The sequence below is a fragment of the Equus quagga genome, chromosome 2, assembly GCF_021613505.1.
Source record: "Equus quagga isolate Etosha38 chromosome 2, UCLA_HA_Equagga_1.0, whole genome shotgun sequence".
Taxonomy (NCBI): domain Eukaryota; kingdom Metazoa; phylum Chordata; class Mammalia; order Perissodactyla; family Equidae; genus Equus; species Equus quagga.
Genome location: NC_060268.1, coordinates 154917635 through 154935367, shown reverse-complemented (window position 1 = coordinate 154935367; position 17733 = coordinate 154917635). Strand labels below are relative to the sequence as shown.

The following is a 17733-nucleotide window of genomic DNA, read 5'->3' as shown; positions in this document are numbered from 1 at the left end:
AAGCCCACTTGGCTGCCGTGCTGCTGGCCTGTTGGAGAGTCCCCCACTTCCCAAGGAGAGATGCTTCTTTCCAAACAGGCCAGTCTTCTCACTGTTCCTCATACGCCCCACGGTCGTTGGTTCATTTGTTCATTTCTTCACAGATCCGTTGACCATCCACTATGTGGCAGGCACTATTCCAGGCACTGGGGCTTCAGTGGTGAGCAAGATAGGGTCCTTGCCCTCATCAAGCTTAGGCTCTCATGGGGGTAGGCAGACCCTAAAGAAACACTTGAAAAATGTCAGATAATAAAAAGGTATGAAAAGCTATTAGGTAGTTGAAAAGCCTTCTGGCTTCTGCTTAGACTTCTCAGAATGTTACCTCCTGCTTCCTAAACCGGCTCAAATTCCACCTTCCCCTCAGAGGCAGAGAACTCCTCCAAGCTCTCTCTGCCCTGGGGTTTGTGACACATAATTTAGCACTCAACTGCTCTCTAAGTGTTTCCCCCAATGCTAATTTTGCCTCCCAGCAGGCTATAGGAGCTGGCAAACTCTTTGAAGTTATAGAATGTGCCTTCAATTTAAACATATTCAGTCAATCTCTCCCTAGAATGCTCTTTAAAAGGAAATGAAAAGCATAGTTGAAACATGACTTGAAGTTTTTAAGCTGATTCCCAGATAACAAGAGAACTTCTTCCAGTGCCTCCGAAATCCTCTAGAAAAAGAATGCAAAGTTAGGACAATAGTTTGTTTATTTGTTGAACTTAACCTCCTCCAAAGAGTCCTAGACTCTGTAAGGAGATCTTTAAAGCAACAAACATACCTTAACCGCGTAGCAGCAAGATTAGAGTGAACAGCAGCAGGGAAACATCCAACAAGCTCAGAGGGAGGAAAGGAAAGGGCAGACAATGGCAAATCCAGAAAAATGATCAGCCCCAAATTGAGCCCAAATGACATTCTTTTGGGCCCCTCACACTCTGTACAATAAAAGCGGGCCAAGAAAAGCCAGAAACAATCCTAATGGCCATCAACAGAGGACTGGTCAAAGAAATGACAGCTTCATATGGTCGACTGGCACGCGGAAAGAGTAAGGTAGGTACAGCTATACACACTGACGGAGACAGATGGCCACCGCGTGGTTTCAAAAGCAAGTCTCAGAACAATACAGACAATAGGATCCTTTTCATTTAAAAACTATATTCATATGTGTGTAGAAAAATGTATGTAAGGATATACACTAAATTGTTAACAATGGTATTTCTGGGAATGGGGTTATAGGCAATGGGGTGGGGGAGACAGGCAGAGGAATTTAATAATTTATTTTTACTTTATAACTTCTAAACTGTTGTATATCCTGTACCTAATTATATACGTATTTTGAGAATGAGCATTTATTGCTTTAATAAAACAACAAACAGTCAACAAAAGCAGCCAGAGTTTTCATTAATTTATTTTGGAGAAGACACACATGTTGTAAAGAACAAGGTCATTCCTAATGTCTGGTTTGCTCCTTGGAGAATTATGGATGCCCAGAGTGGTTCCTGGATTTGTATAGGTGTCCTTGTGCCACATGCCACATGGGAGGACTTCTGAAGAGAAATCCTAAGCATTCACCAATGGGCTGTGCACGGCTATGCCCTAGGAGGCGTTCTTAGAATGAGAGCAGATCCAAACCAAAGACAGGGCAGGGCACGGAAGCGGGGAGATGAGGGCTCAGCTGGAAGCGTGTTTCACGAGTTTGCTTCCTTAATGCAACTCAAGGATGCACTGAACAAATTCCTTGACACATTTTTGTGTTGTATAAATGAACCTCTGAAAAATACATATAATAAAATGTTTACATCAACGGTAATTTTAGGCTGTAAGGGAGAACAATATTTAAGAGGTGTTGAGGTCAAGAACGTGGCTTTGGAATAGAGACATGTGAATTCTAAGTTTGCCGCTTAATAGCTTTGTCATCTTGGGCACATTATGTCACCTCTCCTACCTCTTCTGAGTCTCTTTTGGGGGCTCCTCCTTCTCTTTCCAACCCTAAAATGCTGATGTTCCCAAGGCTGCTGTCTGAGGCCCTCTTCTCCCTTCCTCCGGTAATATCCTCCCATGGCTTCAGTTACCTCATGCCCATGACATACAAGTCAATGGATCAGGCCGAATCTCTCCTAGCTCCGACTAACAACTTTTACTAGAGCCCCATTTCCCACACAGTAACATGCTTTACACGGTCCTTCAAAATCTGGTTCCAGTCTCACACTCCACACTGCCCTCTTCCTTCTCTGCTCCAGTCATACCAAACCACTTTTCATTTCTTTGACTAGGGGCCGGCCCGGTGGCACAGTGGTTAAGTGTGCATGTTCTGCTTCGGTGGCCCAGGGTTCGCCCGTTCGGATCCCGGGTGCAGACATGGCACCACTTGGCAAGCCATGTTGTGGTAGGCGTCCCACATATCAAGTGGAGGAAGACGGGCACAGATGTTAGCTCAGGGCCAGTCTTCTTCAGCAAAAAGAGGAGGATTGGCAGCAGACGTTAGCTCAAGGCTGATTTTCCTAAAAAAAAAAAATCTCTGATCTCATTTCTTTGACAAACCATGTTATGTGCTCTCTTCACTCTGGGCCTTTACAACTACCGTCTCCTCAGCCTTGAGCCTCGTTTCTCCTTTTCTTTTCTTGCTAATTTGTACTAATCCTTTAGATCTCTGCTCACACCTCACTTTTTCTGAGAAACCCTCCTTGATTCTCCTGGTCTAGGTCTTGTGTCTTAGCAGCTGCCTCAGCGATTTCCTGTTATTGTGCTGTTCGCACTGCATTGAATGACTTGTTGAGACATTTGGATTGCTCATTAGATCGTGAGCCCCATGAAAGCAAGGACTGTATTTGTCTTGTTTGTCACTGTGTACTTAGAACAGAACCCCAATATTGACAGTTAATAGTCTTATAACAGATATTTGTTGAATAAAGCACTATTATCATTGATAAGATGGTTAAGAATTAGTCTCTGGGTTCAGATTTTAGCTCTACTACTTAACAGTTGTGCAACCTTTGGTGAGTAAATTAACTTGTTTGTGCCTCAGTTTTCTCAACTGTTACTCCATCTAAAATGCTTAGATGAGGGGCTGGCCCCGTGGCCGAGCAGTTAAGTTCGCACGCTCCACTGCAGGCGGCCCAGTGTTTCGTTGGTTCGAATCCTGGGTGCGGACATGGCACTGCTCATCAAACCACGCTGAGGCAGCATCCCACATGCCACAACTAGAAGGACCCACAACGAAGAATATACAACTGTGTACCGGAGGGCTTTGGGGAGAAAAAGGAAAAAATAAAATCTTTAAAAAAAAAATGCTTAGATGAAATGAAAGACTAAATGAAATAATCTTTTTCATTACAAAGCAAGTACTCAATAGATATCAGCTATTTCAACGCTTGAAAAAATGCTGAGAGCAGTACCCGGCACATAATTAGAACTTAATAAGTATCAGTTATTACTCTCACTGTAATTTTTTGTGATGATAAAAATAATCTCTAATTAGTTTAAAAAAATTTAGATTTTTGAGTATAGATTTTCTTAAACCACAGCATGTTTGTACTTAGTAAGTCAGGCAATCTGGTCGCTATTCCCTTTAGGAAAGTATTTGAATACTTGGGTGGAAAATTATTAGGGATGTTAAGAGAGCAAGGAAGGAGAACCAGTTGTGTTCAGTGTTAATAATGTTTTAGATTTCAGTTTTTACAATACAGTGGTTGGACTTTAAAAATAATATTATTTCTCTGATTGTTGCTTTTGTTCTAGATGTTAGTTTTCGATGTTTGGTGTGCATCTGCATCATCCTGTAGCTTGTCAAACTGCTGACGACCCGCCTCTCTCCCAGAGGTGATCCTGAGATGGGCCTGGGTCCAGGCACTTTACCCAAGCTCCCTCAACATTTCTGACGTATACCGAGGTTTAAGAATGTGTGATCTAACAAAAGGCAGTTGGTTAAAATCAGCCACTACTCTGACCGTGTGGCAGCATGGGGCCCAGCAGGACTTGCCTTCTACAGGGGTCTCTGACATATTGGTCTCTGGTAGATGCCTCTGCTGCTGGGAGTGGCCTCTGGGACCCCAGGAGAATCCTAGAGACAAATGGCTCCACCTCTAAGGGGAACAGCTGTCACAACCTGCTCTGGTCTTGTTGGCCGATGAGGAGGAGAGGAGCTCTCCCTAAGAGGTGTGCTGGAGGCACCAGTAGCAGCCCTTGCTGGAGGCGCTGCCCGAGGTAGCAGCAGGTAGCTGCGATGCTTCTCAAAGTGGGGCCCCAGGATCATCTGCATCCGGAGTCCTAGAGAAACTTCGTTAAAATGCAGACTCGTTGGTCCTACTCCAGACCTACTGAATCAGGATGTTCATTTTAAATGAGCTTCGCAGATTTTTCTGAGGCATGTAAGCTCCAAGAACCACTAACAGAAAGTTGAGTTGAGATCCCAGTGTGTCCCCCGCTCTGCAGTCTGGAGTGGAGAGGTGTTTCTTTTGTTCTGTCACACTCCCCTTCCTGGTAATTTGGCAAAGATGGAGACCCAGACATTCCGCCTGGAACCTCAGATGAACTTCTCAGAGCTTAGATGGTCACCAGCCCTCAAAGATCAGGTAGAGAGTGTAACCTGAACAAAGATGTTTGTAAATCAAAGTGTAGCTTTCTTTGAGTTATTAGGTGTTATGCACTTTTCTGAGGTCGACTAGAGTGGGCATTTGGTTTTCAGGAAGTATCTGGTTAACATGGTTTTCTTTTGAGAGAAATCTCAATCGTGGTAGGTGGGCATTGTCTGGATTCCTCCCGTAGGGTCCTGTGAGGGTGACAGGCCTGTCCTGGCACACTTGGCTCAGGTGAGTGAAGCGTTTTGTAGGTGACATCTACTCTCCTTATCTGTCAAACAAAGATAGATGAGCAGGGACCTTGTTGCCCCGGGGGATGTTACCGCCTTGGTTTTCCCATCAAACTGTGTCAGGCTTTGTAACCTGAAGAAATGAGAAAGAGAGCAGGAGAAGGACAGTTTCTAATGAGCTGTCAGCAGGGCCCCACTCTTTGTCGGCCTGCCTCAGTCCTAACTTTGTTCCAATGCTATTAGGGTAAAATTCTTGAGTTTCTCTCAGAGAAAGAGATGTGGCCTCGGGCTGAGAGGCACAGATTCATAAGTAATTTCTCTCATTATACACTTCCAGTGCTTAATCACCATTTCAAAGAGAAAGGTCTGCTGGCATGAGTGAGTTATCTGAGGAACCAGAGAGGTTATTGGGGTCCAAGTACACAATGCCAAGTACAACGCTGGATGGGAAAGTATCTAGAGAAGTCAGCAATGGGAGTCCAGTAATCCCAGAGTAGAGAAGTGATGGGTTTAACAACGAAAACCTTGGGTGCCCTAGCAGTTTTTGTTTTGTGTAGGTATCATAGATTTGTTTTATTTTTGTCAGTCACTATATTATTTGTTATAACATTAGGCATTCAAGATTCTGATATTAAAATAATAATTAGTTTAAATAGTCTGTAATCCAGGATTACAGATGGTATGACATCCAACAGCCCCGGAATGTGTTTTGAATAGTTACACAAGTAGTGCATGGATACATTTTTGTTGTAAAATATTTAGAAGTTTGCACAGCAAAAAGTCCCTTTTCCTCCCATTCCTCTTCCCAGAGGTAACCACTGTCAATAGTTTGGTGAGTAGCCTTCAGTGATCTTTCTAAACATTTACATATATATGTCTGTATATATGCACACATATTTTCACCTAAATGAGATCATATATCACATATTCTTACATAACTTTTTAAAAACTTAGTAGTATATATCTTGGGGATATGTTCATGGCAGTAAATATCAGTCTTCCTCATTCTTTTTGTTTTTTCTTTTTTGAGGAAAATCAGCCCTGAGCCAACATCTGCTGCCAATCCTCCTCTTTTTGCTGAGGAAGACTGGCCCTGAGCTAACATCCATGCTCATCTTCCTCTACTTTATATGTGGGATGCCTACCACAGCATGGCTTGCCAAGTGGTGCCATGTCCGCACCAGGGATCCAAACCAGCAAACCCCGGGCTGCCAAAGCAGAATGTGTGCACTTAACTGCTGCGCCACCGGGCTGACCCATTCCTCATTCATTTTTAACATCAGCACAGTATTGCATTATATGGACATGCCCTACTTAAGTAATCACTCACCAATTGGCGGATATTAAACATTCCCAATATGTTTGCTATTACAAACTATGCTACAGGAAGCCTCTGTGAACATACATCTTTGTTCACGTATTTTTGTAGGATAGATTCCTGGAATTAGAATTGCAGCTTATGCCATTCTTTTGTTTCATTACTGTTTCTACATTTGTTTATTACATAACATGTGTAACTCTGCTCATCTCTTGATTCATCTCTATCAATGGTTCTCAACCATAGCGGTACATTAGATTCACCTGAGGAACTTTAAAAATTTTCGTATGCTCAGGCTGCACCCCAGATCCACTTTGGGAGATTTTTTGGGAGTAGGGGTCAGGCTTTGGATTTTCAGAAAAAAATTTGAAGATTCCAGTGGGCAGTGATCTACACATTAAACAAAATAAAACAACTCTAGAGCACTTTAAGATAGTATGACCAATTGTCATGGAAACAATTAAAATCAATCAAACAGTCACGGATTAATCTTTCATCGTTCACTCTGAAAACGGGTTGAGTAAATCAAGTTGTCCAGGTGAAAATAAAGTGACGTTTAATAGTTGTATATCATTTTTATCTCTTGAAAATGCTTTTCTTTTCTTTTCTCTTATCTCAGAGCATCTTCAGTTCAGAACTGTGAGCAAGGTGGGCCAGGAATGACCTTGCCCATTTTGCAGTCCAAGAAGCTGATGAGGGTAACGTGACGCTTTTCAATTTTAGTGTGCTTAGGAAAAATCTGGGGATCTTCTTAAAATGCAGATTCCAATTTAGTAGGCCTGAGGTGGGGCCTGAGAGTTTGCTTTTCTAACAAGCACCTAGGTGACGCTGATGCTGCTGGTCTGAGGACCACACTCTGATTAGTGAGCACTAATCACTAAGGCAGTGAGCTAAATATGGTGGAGGACCAAATCCAATAGAAGAAACTGGTTATGAACAAGGGATAAACCCTTGGCATAACAAAGAAAGGAGTGAAAGAAGGGAATACGGGGTGGGGAAGGATGGAGGGCAAAGAAGCCCTTCCTCTCTGACTACAGCCTTCCCTGCTGGGGGATCCTGATGGGAGCCCATTAGTGCCCATCCCACTGCCTTTCACACCTCAGTTACAGCCCAACCTTCCCCTGGGGAACCAAGAGGCCCCAATCCTGAACTTGACTTGTCTCCTCCCATCACGTTCGCATTTGATTTAATGGTCTCCCAGAGGAGAGTTTGCAGCCCAGAGCTGGCTCTCAGGCCCATCACACATGAAAGAGATGCTGTGAGTTTCTTGGCCATGTCCACTCACCATCTATGGCAGGGCTGTCCTCTTTGGGCAGTGCCTGTCGTCAGTTTTCCTCTTACCCTTTAGAGATCTGTGTCCTATGTAGGATAAGAATAATAAATATATAAATAAATGTTTCTGATTCTCCTTTCTCTTGCTATTTGTTTCTTTTTTTAAAATAGTAAAGATTTATGTTACTCAGAGTAAATTACTACTTGCCCCACATTTCTTAACTGAATCACAAAGATGAAAATACTGATATCCGGGTGCTGGCCCGATGGTGTTGTGATTAAGTTTGCATGCTCTGCTTCGGTGGCCCAGGATTTGTGGGTTTGGATACTGGGTGTGGACCTACACACTACTTGTGAAAGCCACACTGTGGCAGGGTCCCACATACAAAGTAGAGGAAGATTGGTACAGATGTTAGCTCAGGGTCAATCTTCATCACCAAAAAAAAAAAGAAGAAGAAGAAAAGAAACTTGTATCTGAACTAATGGAAATCAGATGTTTTTAAATGATGTTTTTGTGTTTTTATCTTTTGCAACAAAATTGCTAGAAGCAGTAACAAAATAATAAATTAAAGGTATTCTTTTTAATGGGCCATTTTCTCTTGAAAACATTGGCTGCCAAAATGGATTCCAGAAATTTGAGATTAACATGTGCAAGCATAGGGTCTAAGAGGTGCTGCTAGGGTAGGAATTAGCAGTGAAATGCTATCTGTGCTGGAGGGAACATTGTTGGGGGGAAGAACTGGCCTCAACTGGATTAATTCCCCCTATTATATGCTTTCATGTGCCTTTTCCATGAAGGTACATAGCACTTACCATGGCTGTAATTTTAGTAATTTTGTTTGTGCACTGCTCTTATTATCTGTCTTCTCCATTAGCTTAGAGAACCCATGAGGACAGGGGCTTTGTCTTTTTGTTCACCACGCTATCTTTAGCACCTGGTGCAATGCTTGGCACACAGTAGGTGGTCAATAAATATTTATAGAATGAATGAATAGGGGCTGGCCCTGTGGCCAAGTGGTTAAGTTCGTGCACTCCACTTTGGTGGCCCAGGGTTTCGCTGGTTTGGATCCTGGGCACAGACATGGCACCGCTCATCATGCCACGCTGAGGCAGCATTCCGCATGCCACAACTAGAAGGACCCACAACTAAAATATACAACTATACTGGGGGGCTTTGGGGAGAAAGAAAAAAGAAAAGATTGGCAACAGATGTTAGCTCAGGTGCCAATCTTTAAGAAAATAAAAAAGAATGAATGAATAAATCCTGAAGGAAAAAGAAGCACCAGTATTATTATAAGATGAAGTTAAGCTAAGGTTAAAACTAAAATTAAAACTGAAACTGAAAAGTAAAAGCTCTCAAGAAGTTTACAAAGCTTAGCTACAGAAGAAAGATTCCTGACTGGAAAAGTCGGAGACTCATTGCTTTAGTTATGTGGAAGACTAAAATTCATACCCAACCTTACCCCTTTAAATAATTTTGACATTGTTGTGTCATTCTTCTCTGTAAGCCCAATGCCTCTTCCATTTCTAGAGCAGGATGTTTCCCTGTTCAGAACTTGGAACTGTTGTATGGAAATTAATCAGATGCCAGAAAGCAAATACAGTGACTTCAGCACAGGAACAAGGACCTCCCATGGTCTTCTTAAACACAATTAATGAACCAGTAATACATTAAAAGTGTTTTTAAAAATACGCTCTACCTCAAAAGGGAAGTTGTGGGATTCATTTTCAGGTATGACTTCACACAAAATATTCAGAGTTCCCTGGAATAAAAGCACAACTTCTAAAAACAGTAACATCTCATTCACTCTTTCATTCAATAAATTTTTATCACACAAGAGGCAACATGGCACAGTGGAGCAGGGACCCTGAGGCTGGACAGTCTGAGTTCATATCCCCATCATTGTCTAGCTGTGCCATCTCAGGCAAATTGCTCAATTGCTTTTTATCTCAATTGCCTCATCTGTTAAATGGGATGATAAGACCACCTATTTGAGTTGTTATTGTAATTTGAATGAGTTAGTGTTTGTAAAGCTCTTAGAACAGTACCTGGCATATAGTAAGCACTATATACATGGTTTTAAAGAAGCAAACTCCTGTAATGTGCTAGGCAGGTATTAAGCACCAACAGGCCCCCAGGAGAGTAGTGAACTAGTATCTACTGGACACTTGCTACGCATCAAATGCTAATCTCGAGGCAGTTTTGCGATTCAATTCGTACGAGAACCCTGATGGAGAATCATCCTCATTTATTCCTTCAGCCAATATTCATTGAGTGTCTACTAGATGTCAGGAGCTGTTTGAGGTCCTGGGATACGGTGCTTACGATTTATATTTTTTGAAAATCACTGTTTCATTAAAAAGTGATTTTCAACAGCTCCCTCGAGTTCCAGATCAGCTCTAAACTGTACCACACCACCTTATTTCACCCTAAAACTATTTCAAAAATCTCCACTATTTTCCCTATTTTGTTTGTAGTTTAAAATACGTAAATCTTAAATCCATCTAGAGTTTTTTTTGTGCCTAGTGCAAATGAGAAAACCAAATTTTTTATCCCAAATGAATTTGACATGATAATTGACAGTCACAACATGAGATGAAGATCTGTGCTTGAAAAGGTGCATTATTTCTAAAAGCACATACTGAGAATTAAATACTGTCATGTTAACCTGAGAGAGCACCAGAAGCACATATATCTACAGGTAAAGCAGGGTCTTTTTCTGGGACAGTTTCCTTCTGTACTCCAGTCCTCATACAGACCAGCTAAATAAAAGTGCTATTGTGACGGCAAGAATGATTAGAAAGAATATTTTTTTTCAGTAATTAACACAAGTCAGATATTCTGAAAATAAAATGATTGGCTAGTTAATATCTTAAAGTGATACTTTCCTTCTCATAAATGTCTATGTGCCAGACGTAAATGACTCGTGAAAGCACTTTATAGAGGTGGCCCCCTTTTCTGGCATGTATTCCCCGGTTTATAGAAAATGGCTGATCAACAGGTTAGAGAGAGACTAGGGTAGAACCTCTGTGAGGGGAGGAGGAAGTCTTGTCATTACCTTGCTCCACACGCCCACAGCCACAGAGTGAAAGTTCTATAATTTTTTCCTGTTTTTGCCTGACCAATAAAAAAGCACTTTGGAAACCGGGTACTAGTGATCCAGAATACAGTTATTACGAATTCTGGATGAAAAAGTTCTAGAGATCTGTTGCTCAACAAGACGCATACAGTCAACACTGCTGCACTGTACACTTGAAAATGGTTAAGATCGTAAATTTTATGTTCTACGTTTTTTACCAAAATTAAATAAGAAGAGTAAATAAATAAATTCTGCATTGTAGTTTCTGTTTTTAATCGATCAACAAATATGTGAGTACCTATTATGTACCAGATATCTTGCTGCTGTGTAGGCTACTAGGAAATATAATTGGTGGTTTCAGTTCTTAAGGAACTAACAAGCAGTCAAGTTGGAGGAAAAAGTTACGTACGTATACATGAAACTGAACCCCTCGGGCAATGTAACGATACCAAATGAGAAGAGACACAGAGTCTCATAGGAGTTTAGAAAAAGCAGGAATCTGGCTACAGTGATAGAAATATTGGCCAGGTACTTGAATGGTTTTCAAAGCACTTTGATATATATTTTTCAAATTGACCCTTTTGCTAGATCTAGACGGCATTATCTGCATTTAACAGATGAGGAAACAAAGGCTGAGGGCTTGTGATTTTTCCAGGTTCACACGGCAGAACTGGGAACTGGACTCAATGCCTTCCAGCTTTCACTCCTGGTGGGATTTTCAAAATTGGCACTGAGGATTTGCTGCCAAGAGAGTTTTGAGGGTTAGAGCAGAATCCAATGTGCTAGGGATACTGTAGTTATGCATTTGCTAAAATGGCAATTATTCTCTCCTCTCTGTTATCCTGCCAAAGAGCATCACATAACTTTTAGTACAAAATTTTATACATACATATATATATATATATATGTATAGCTACTTAACGGATACAGAAACTCAAATTATACTGCAATAGAACGAGGACTAGCATATAAGCATTCAAATTCACCCTTATCTACTCATAGCCATTTAGCCAACTGCAGTCCTATGAAAGACACTCCTTACTCATCATATCAGACATCATTTTTTACAGTCATAATACATCTGGTACAGCTGAGATAGGTCTGATCTGACCCAGGTGTGACAGAGAGGAAAACTAACACAGATAGAATAAAGTCAGTGGATTAGAATTTAAAAGCAGTTATCAGGGCTAAGACCATATGAGTTACACACATTTTTTAAACTACATCCTGCTAGTTCGGTAGATTGACTCCTACCCAGAAAGTGCAGGAGCATTAAGTCTGTTCATACAATAACCCTATCTGATTGCCCAGGGTCAAGCTACTGTTTATCTTTGCCAGACAGAGCCCATATCCTGAACAGGGGACTCAAAATCTGCATTTTTCACCAATTACTTCAAGGTAGTACAGGTTCTGACGTCGTTTCTACACAATCACCTAAACAATAAGAAAAATACTTTTTTTTTAAGTATTGGGTGAAAGTAAATGCACAGCAGTGATCAAGAGCTTTGCTTTTATTTTCCTTCTCATGAGAGCGCAAACATTTTGCAAAAGAAGGGCAGTCCTGCCCTCTACTGCTGGATGTTGAAATGTTAGCAATACACTTCTATACTCCCACTAGCTATGCGGAATAGATTAAGACAATCTATTACATTGTTTTAGATTATCCCTTTAGGAGTTGTTTAAAAGAAATGTGTTCTTGGCAAACACATTGAATTTGTTTCCTTCATTATTTCTTCATCTTTCTTCATCTCGTACCAAAGCATAAGACTTTAGGACAAGACCCCACAATAAAGGATGTTACAACTTGGGGGGAAAAAAGCTTAAGACATTGCTCTAGAAGTAGGAGGCTGTATTTGTGAGGCATTAAGGGAGAAACAGGGCAACGAGAGGAAATTTTCTTCTGACTTTAAGTCTGTGCTCTTCTTGATCTGTCACTTGGAGTGTCTTCATTAGCTTTCTGCTAAGGCGATTCATTTCTGTCCTCGTGGTTCTTTGACTGGAGACAACAGTCACCTGGAGATATTGAGAGAGTAGTGGAATAGTGTTTCTAAAACACTTTCTGCTTTTAAGAAAAAGACAGTATAGAAGTACAAAGGGCTATTATTAACACTGTTACATTTTAATTAATTATTAAATCTGTTGTTACTTTTAAATTACTTTGAGATTTTACAGATCTCTACAAAGACTTCTTGGAGAACTCTAAATATTTAAAAAATTGTGGTCTCTGCTTTCTTTTCCATTTTTAAAAACTTTCAGAGTATACACTTGCAAGAGGCCAGAGCAGACAGACTTCAAAGAGAGCTAGCCTAACCATTACCTACAGCGATGCAGGGACTAGAGTGCAATCTCTATGACAATAATAGTGATTTCTACAACTGTGTTAAAGGTGTGTGTGTATCAACACTAAGAAAAAATCTTTTTGTCCCAATTTACAGATAAGAATACTAAAACTCAGACACATTAATTTACCCAAAGTTTCAAAACTAGTAAGAGGAAAAACTAGAATTCGACAGCAGGTGCAAAGTCTCTGCATTGTTCTTCTATGCAGCTCATCATTCAGTGGGCAAACTAAGCAAATCTCAAAGGCAAGTGCTTGTAAACATCTATGATGATGATGATGGTGGTGATGACAGCTAACACAGTGAGTACTTACTAGTGTCCAGTACAATTCAAAGTGTTTTACATTTGATCATTTAATCCTCACAGCTACCCCATGAGGTAGAACTATTATTATCCCCATGTTACAAATGAGGAAACTGGGGCACACAGAGGAAATCTAGTTCCAGAGGCTATGAATTAACCATTATGCTATACTGCCTGTTAAGTAAAGCACAAAATCTATATAGCTCCACAATTTCTGAATGGTGCCCTGGAACTTAATTACATTCAACAAGTAGATAAAACCATCAATAGTTGTCATCCTGTTGATATCTATTATACAAAGTTCTCAGTACCTTTAAAAAAAGAGTTCTTTTGGGGCCAGTCCCATGGCCGAGTGGTTAATTTCACATGCTTCTCGTCAGCGGCCCAGGGTTTCACCAGTTCAGATCCTGGGTGTGGACATGGCAGCGCTTGTCAGGCCATGCTGAGGCGGCATCCCACATGCCACAACTAGAAGGACCCACAACTAAAAATACACAACTATCTACTGGGGGGCTTTGGGAAGAAAAAGCGAAAATTAAAAATATCTTTAAAAGAAGCTGCAACCTTTAAAAAAAAAAGGTTCTTTTGATGGCCTGGGGTTCACAGGTTTGAATCCTGGGAGCGGACCTATACACCACTCGTGAAAGCCATGCTGTGGCAGCATCCCACATAAAATAGAGGAAGACTGGCACAGATGTTAGCTCAGCGACAATCTTCCTCAAGTAAAAAGAGGAAGATTGGCAACAGGTCTTAGCTCAGGGCCAATCTTCCTCACACACACACACACACACACACACACACACACGAAGTTATGCTCATTTGGGTGGCCAGTTCAGGAACTAACATTAGACCCTGTCTACTCCAGGCCTCATTGGACAAGCCCTTCTATGAGATAGGAAGCAGCAAGAGACCCTACTTGGTCCAATCCATGTGTGCGGGTGGGAAGAGGAGTCACACACAAGGAAAAGAGGAGAGAAGCAAGAGAAGAGAAGCAAGGGGAGAGGGTTCCTCCAAGGCACACTAGGAAACAAGCCAGTTAATTTGAGGGGCGAAGTTGCAAGTGATCACTTTGTTAGCAACAGTAAACTCAATATGGTGGGAACACCACCACCGCAGGAGTTCCACACTTATCTTATCGCCCACTATTCAGCTACACGGTGACTCTTGAACAGATCTCCTCTTACTGCTTTGGTTTTTAAAGAAACATTTGTTCAGCCCACAACTCAGCTTCTAAATAATATCCTACTCTTAGTGACAGCATCCACCCAAATATAAACATTCCATAGCACTTTGTGCTCGAGTGCAAAGTGTGAAAAACTCCTCCCTCCCCTGACTTGTTCCTAAATTTAGACCTTCTGGGTATCAGGGGCAAGATCGAGTACAGTAAGCAGACGTGCACTTGCTTAGAGGTCCATGCAGTGCCCGCTGCAGCCCTGGCCTGGCCTGCCTCTTATGCTGTGGGGCAGCGCTGCCCAGCCCTGAGGCTTCAGATTTCTAAGAGTATTTTCTAAAGGAATTCACCCCAGGTCAAGCTGTGGCTTTGTGGTTCTCAGTTCCTTTCTTCCAATTCTTTTGAAAGAACGAGAAAAAAAAAAAAAGGCAGAAGGAAGATGGTAGGGAGGACACGAACAGACATTCATAGCAAAGCCAGGAGGCAGCGAGAACGCCAGCCTCTTTCTTTAGACTCTTACTGCCCTTTCCCTGGACACTCACTTTACCTGGCTGCCTACTTGTCTGGGCAATGTTGGCCTCTCAAGAGTCTTTTGCTTGAATTACCATTCAGCAAGGGGGCAGTGTTGCGCCAATTCTGTCAAAGTGTTAAAATTAGCGATGGCCTGGGAAGCATTTTGTTTATTTCAAGACTGGCATTTTCCTTAGAGGGGCAGCCTGCAGGGCTCAAGAAAGAAGGCAACTGAACTGAAAGCAATCTCCAAGAACCTGATATTCCTGAGCAAACAAGTTTGAGACTTGGATCCCACATAATATGCTGTCCTCCTCCTCCCCATGCACAAGACCCGTTTGCCCCTTTCTAAAATTTAGAACAAGTATTACAGAGACACAAAGAAAAACCACATAGGGCACTTTCTTTGCCCCGTCAGCCTTGGTTATGGAGATGCTCAGGTTGTCAATAAATATTTATTTGGACTTAGCTAAACGTGTAGTTAACCTAGGATTGTTTTTCTCCCGGGGGAATGACGTAAGGAGTGACCATGATATTGCTGGCCAAAGCTGTGGAGATCATACTTTGAAGTCAAATTCTGGGAAGGCTGGGTTATAGAAACACTCCTCTGCCTCTGCTTTTGGAAGCACTCAGAGTTCATGGTCACTTCAGCTTCAGTACTGAACCTGCAATTCTGAGAAGAAAGCGTTGTTAATGAAACACCGGGCAGTTTACTTTAAAACCAGAGGCAAAGTTTCTGAAAAGAAGTGGATGATACAAATGTTGGCAAGTGTTGCATAAAGTTCTTTTGGCATATGTTTATTATTTTGAATGGAAAATTCATTTTAAGATTTGTGGTATTATGCAATGAATAAAGGCTGAGGTATTGTTTTCTTCTGAAACACCAAGAGAATTGACTCCGCCTTCCACCATTTATTGAATACTTACTAAGCGAAAGAAACTGAGGGAGACTTAAACAGGGTAAGATCTTTAGTCAAAAGAAGCTTGCCTTCTACAAGGGGTGTGGCAGATGTGCAATGGTAACAATAGCTAACATGCAGGCAGTGCTTACTGCATGCAACTTAACACTTTATACATATTAAGTCACATAATCCCCACAACAACCCGGAGGAAAATAGTATTATCTCCAGTTTACAGAGCAGGAACAGAGAGGCTGGTTAACTTGCCTAAACCTGCCCAAGTCAGTAAGTGGCAGAGCCAGAATCTATACCTAGGTAGTCTGGCTCCACAGCTGGGTTCTTAACTAGAATATTTTCTAAAACGGAAGTACTGCCAAGATACAGAAGCACAGGAAAGAGACAGATTTTGACCTGAGTGAGGGTTAAGGAAATGACTTTTTGGAGGAGGCATTTGCTGTGGGTCTTAGAGGTCACCGGGAGGAGAGGGGGCTGCGGAGGAAGGAAGGAATGAATAATCAGGGGAAAGGAACAGCCTGACTAAAAGAAGAGGCAGTTCAGGTACCAGCCGGTTGATGACAGCCAGATCTGGTTGAGTGCATGCGTGGGAGGAAAGCTGGAGAGGGCAACGGCGCCCAGATCCTGACGGTCCCTTAGGACCAGGCCTTCTCTGTAAGGAAAAGGGAGCAAGAATCTCAAACTCTAAGAGCGGCAGAAAGGAGTTCCCGGTCACTCTTTCACTTTTATTAGGATGTTCCTTGTCTGAGACCAAGGCAGGCGGCTCACCCACATTTCCCTTAGGGGCAAAGAGACAGCCGAGAGGGTCAAGGTCGCCCGCGCGGGCTCCGGGGCTGCAGGTCCTGGCCGAGGACTAGCGTCCCGAGGGTTTGGCTGCCAGGCCGGGCCAGGAACGTGCGCGCTGCTGGGCCTGGCAGCGAGAGCACCAGGTCCGCGGTTACCGGAAGACCAGTCCTCCGGAATTCCCGCCGGCCACCTCCCCGCGTCCCGTGGCCCTCGAAGGTCGCGGAGACCACCTCCAGGACACACCGACCGCTGGGATCTTCCCCTCAGCACCGGGAGACCCAAGGAATAACGGCCTCTGCGATAGGAGCACGCACTGCCAATCAACCCTAGCCCCCGTCCCCATCTCAGCCGGCGTACCTTGCATTGGTTGCATCCGGCCTCTGATAAGATTCTCTTCTTGGATTGGCTAATACTGTCTCCTCCCTCCTGTCCTTTCTGCGTCAGAAGCTCGCGATTGGTGAACTGCGTTGCCAAGTTCCGGACGCAGCCCGACCATTGGAGGCCGTGGGCCCGCCCTCGCCGGCTATGTGAAGGTGAGCGTCTCCTCCGGCCGTGGTGGCTGGACTGGACTGAACGGCTCCAGGCGCTTGTTGAAAGCTCTCGGCCGATTCGTGCTCTCTCGCCATGACGTCTCCTTCAATCTTTGTGGAGGTTCCGCAAGCCCAGCCGGTCCTTGTCTTTAAGCTCACTGCTGACTTCCGGGAGGATCCGGACCCCCGCAAGGTCAACCTGGGAGTAGGAGGTAACGATGCAGTGCCCCGGAGGGTGAGCAGCCTGAGGAGTGGAGCGGACCTAACCTGGGCTGTGGGGGGACTGTGGGAGAGGCCGAGGCCCAGCTTAGCGCTGGCTGGAGAAGGGAGCCCCGGAGAGGAGTCAAGATCCACAAGGCTTAGTTCAACCTGCTCATTTTTCGACTGGTCTTATGGAGTCTCTGGAAAAGGGAGATGTGTCCAAGGTCGCACAGAACAGGTGTAGCAGCCAGGTCAGAAACTCAGCTGCTCCGATTCCGTATTCTGCGTTCTTTATACTACGTCCTTTCGCCTCTTAAGAAATGGGGTAGCCAGAGATTGTAAGGAAAGGGAGGAAAATAGGAAGCCTGATAGGCTTGGAGTCTTGGTCGCTGAGAAATGGTTAAAGGAGAACTCTTATCTTTTAGGAGCTCTGGTTTGGGTCGGTAAATATTTGGGTAGCTACCGGATATCAGTCAGGTT

General features: G+C 43.0%; 1 protein-coding gene and 1 long non-coding RNA gene across 2 annotated transcripts in view; one reads left to right on the top strand and one right to left on the bottom strand.

Annotated features, from left to right (window-relative positions):
• Window positions 1-11994: 11994 nt before the first annotated feature.
• On the bottom strand, window positions 11995-13503 carry LOC124235566 (uncharacterized). Its single transcript, XR_006887521.1, has 2 exons — window positions 13453-13503; window positions 11995-12511 (listed from the first exon to the last, which is right to left on the bottom strand). It is a non-coding gene; the product is annotated as an uncharacterized LOC124235566 (long non-coding RNA).
• A 3543-nt stretch (window positions 13504-17046) lies between these two features.
• Window positions 17047-17733, top strand: part of GOT1 (glutamic-oxaloacetic transaminase 1) — a 30257-nt gene continuing 29570 nt past the window's right edge. Inside the window, exon 1 of the mRNA XM_046653769.1 lies at window positions 17047-17264. Within this exon, the coding sequence (XP_046509725.1) occupies window positions 17147-17264 (118 nt within the window). The 5' untranslated portion in view covers window positions 17047-17146. The remainder of the gene's footprint in view (window positions 17265-17733) is intronic.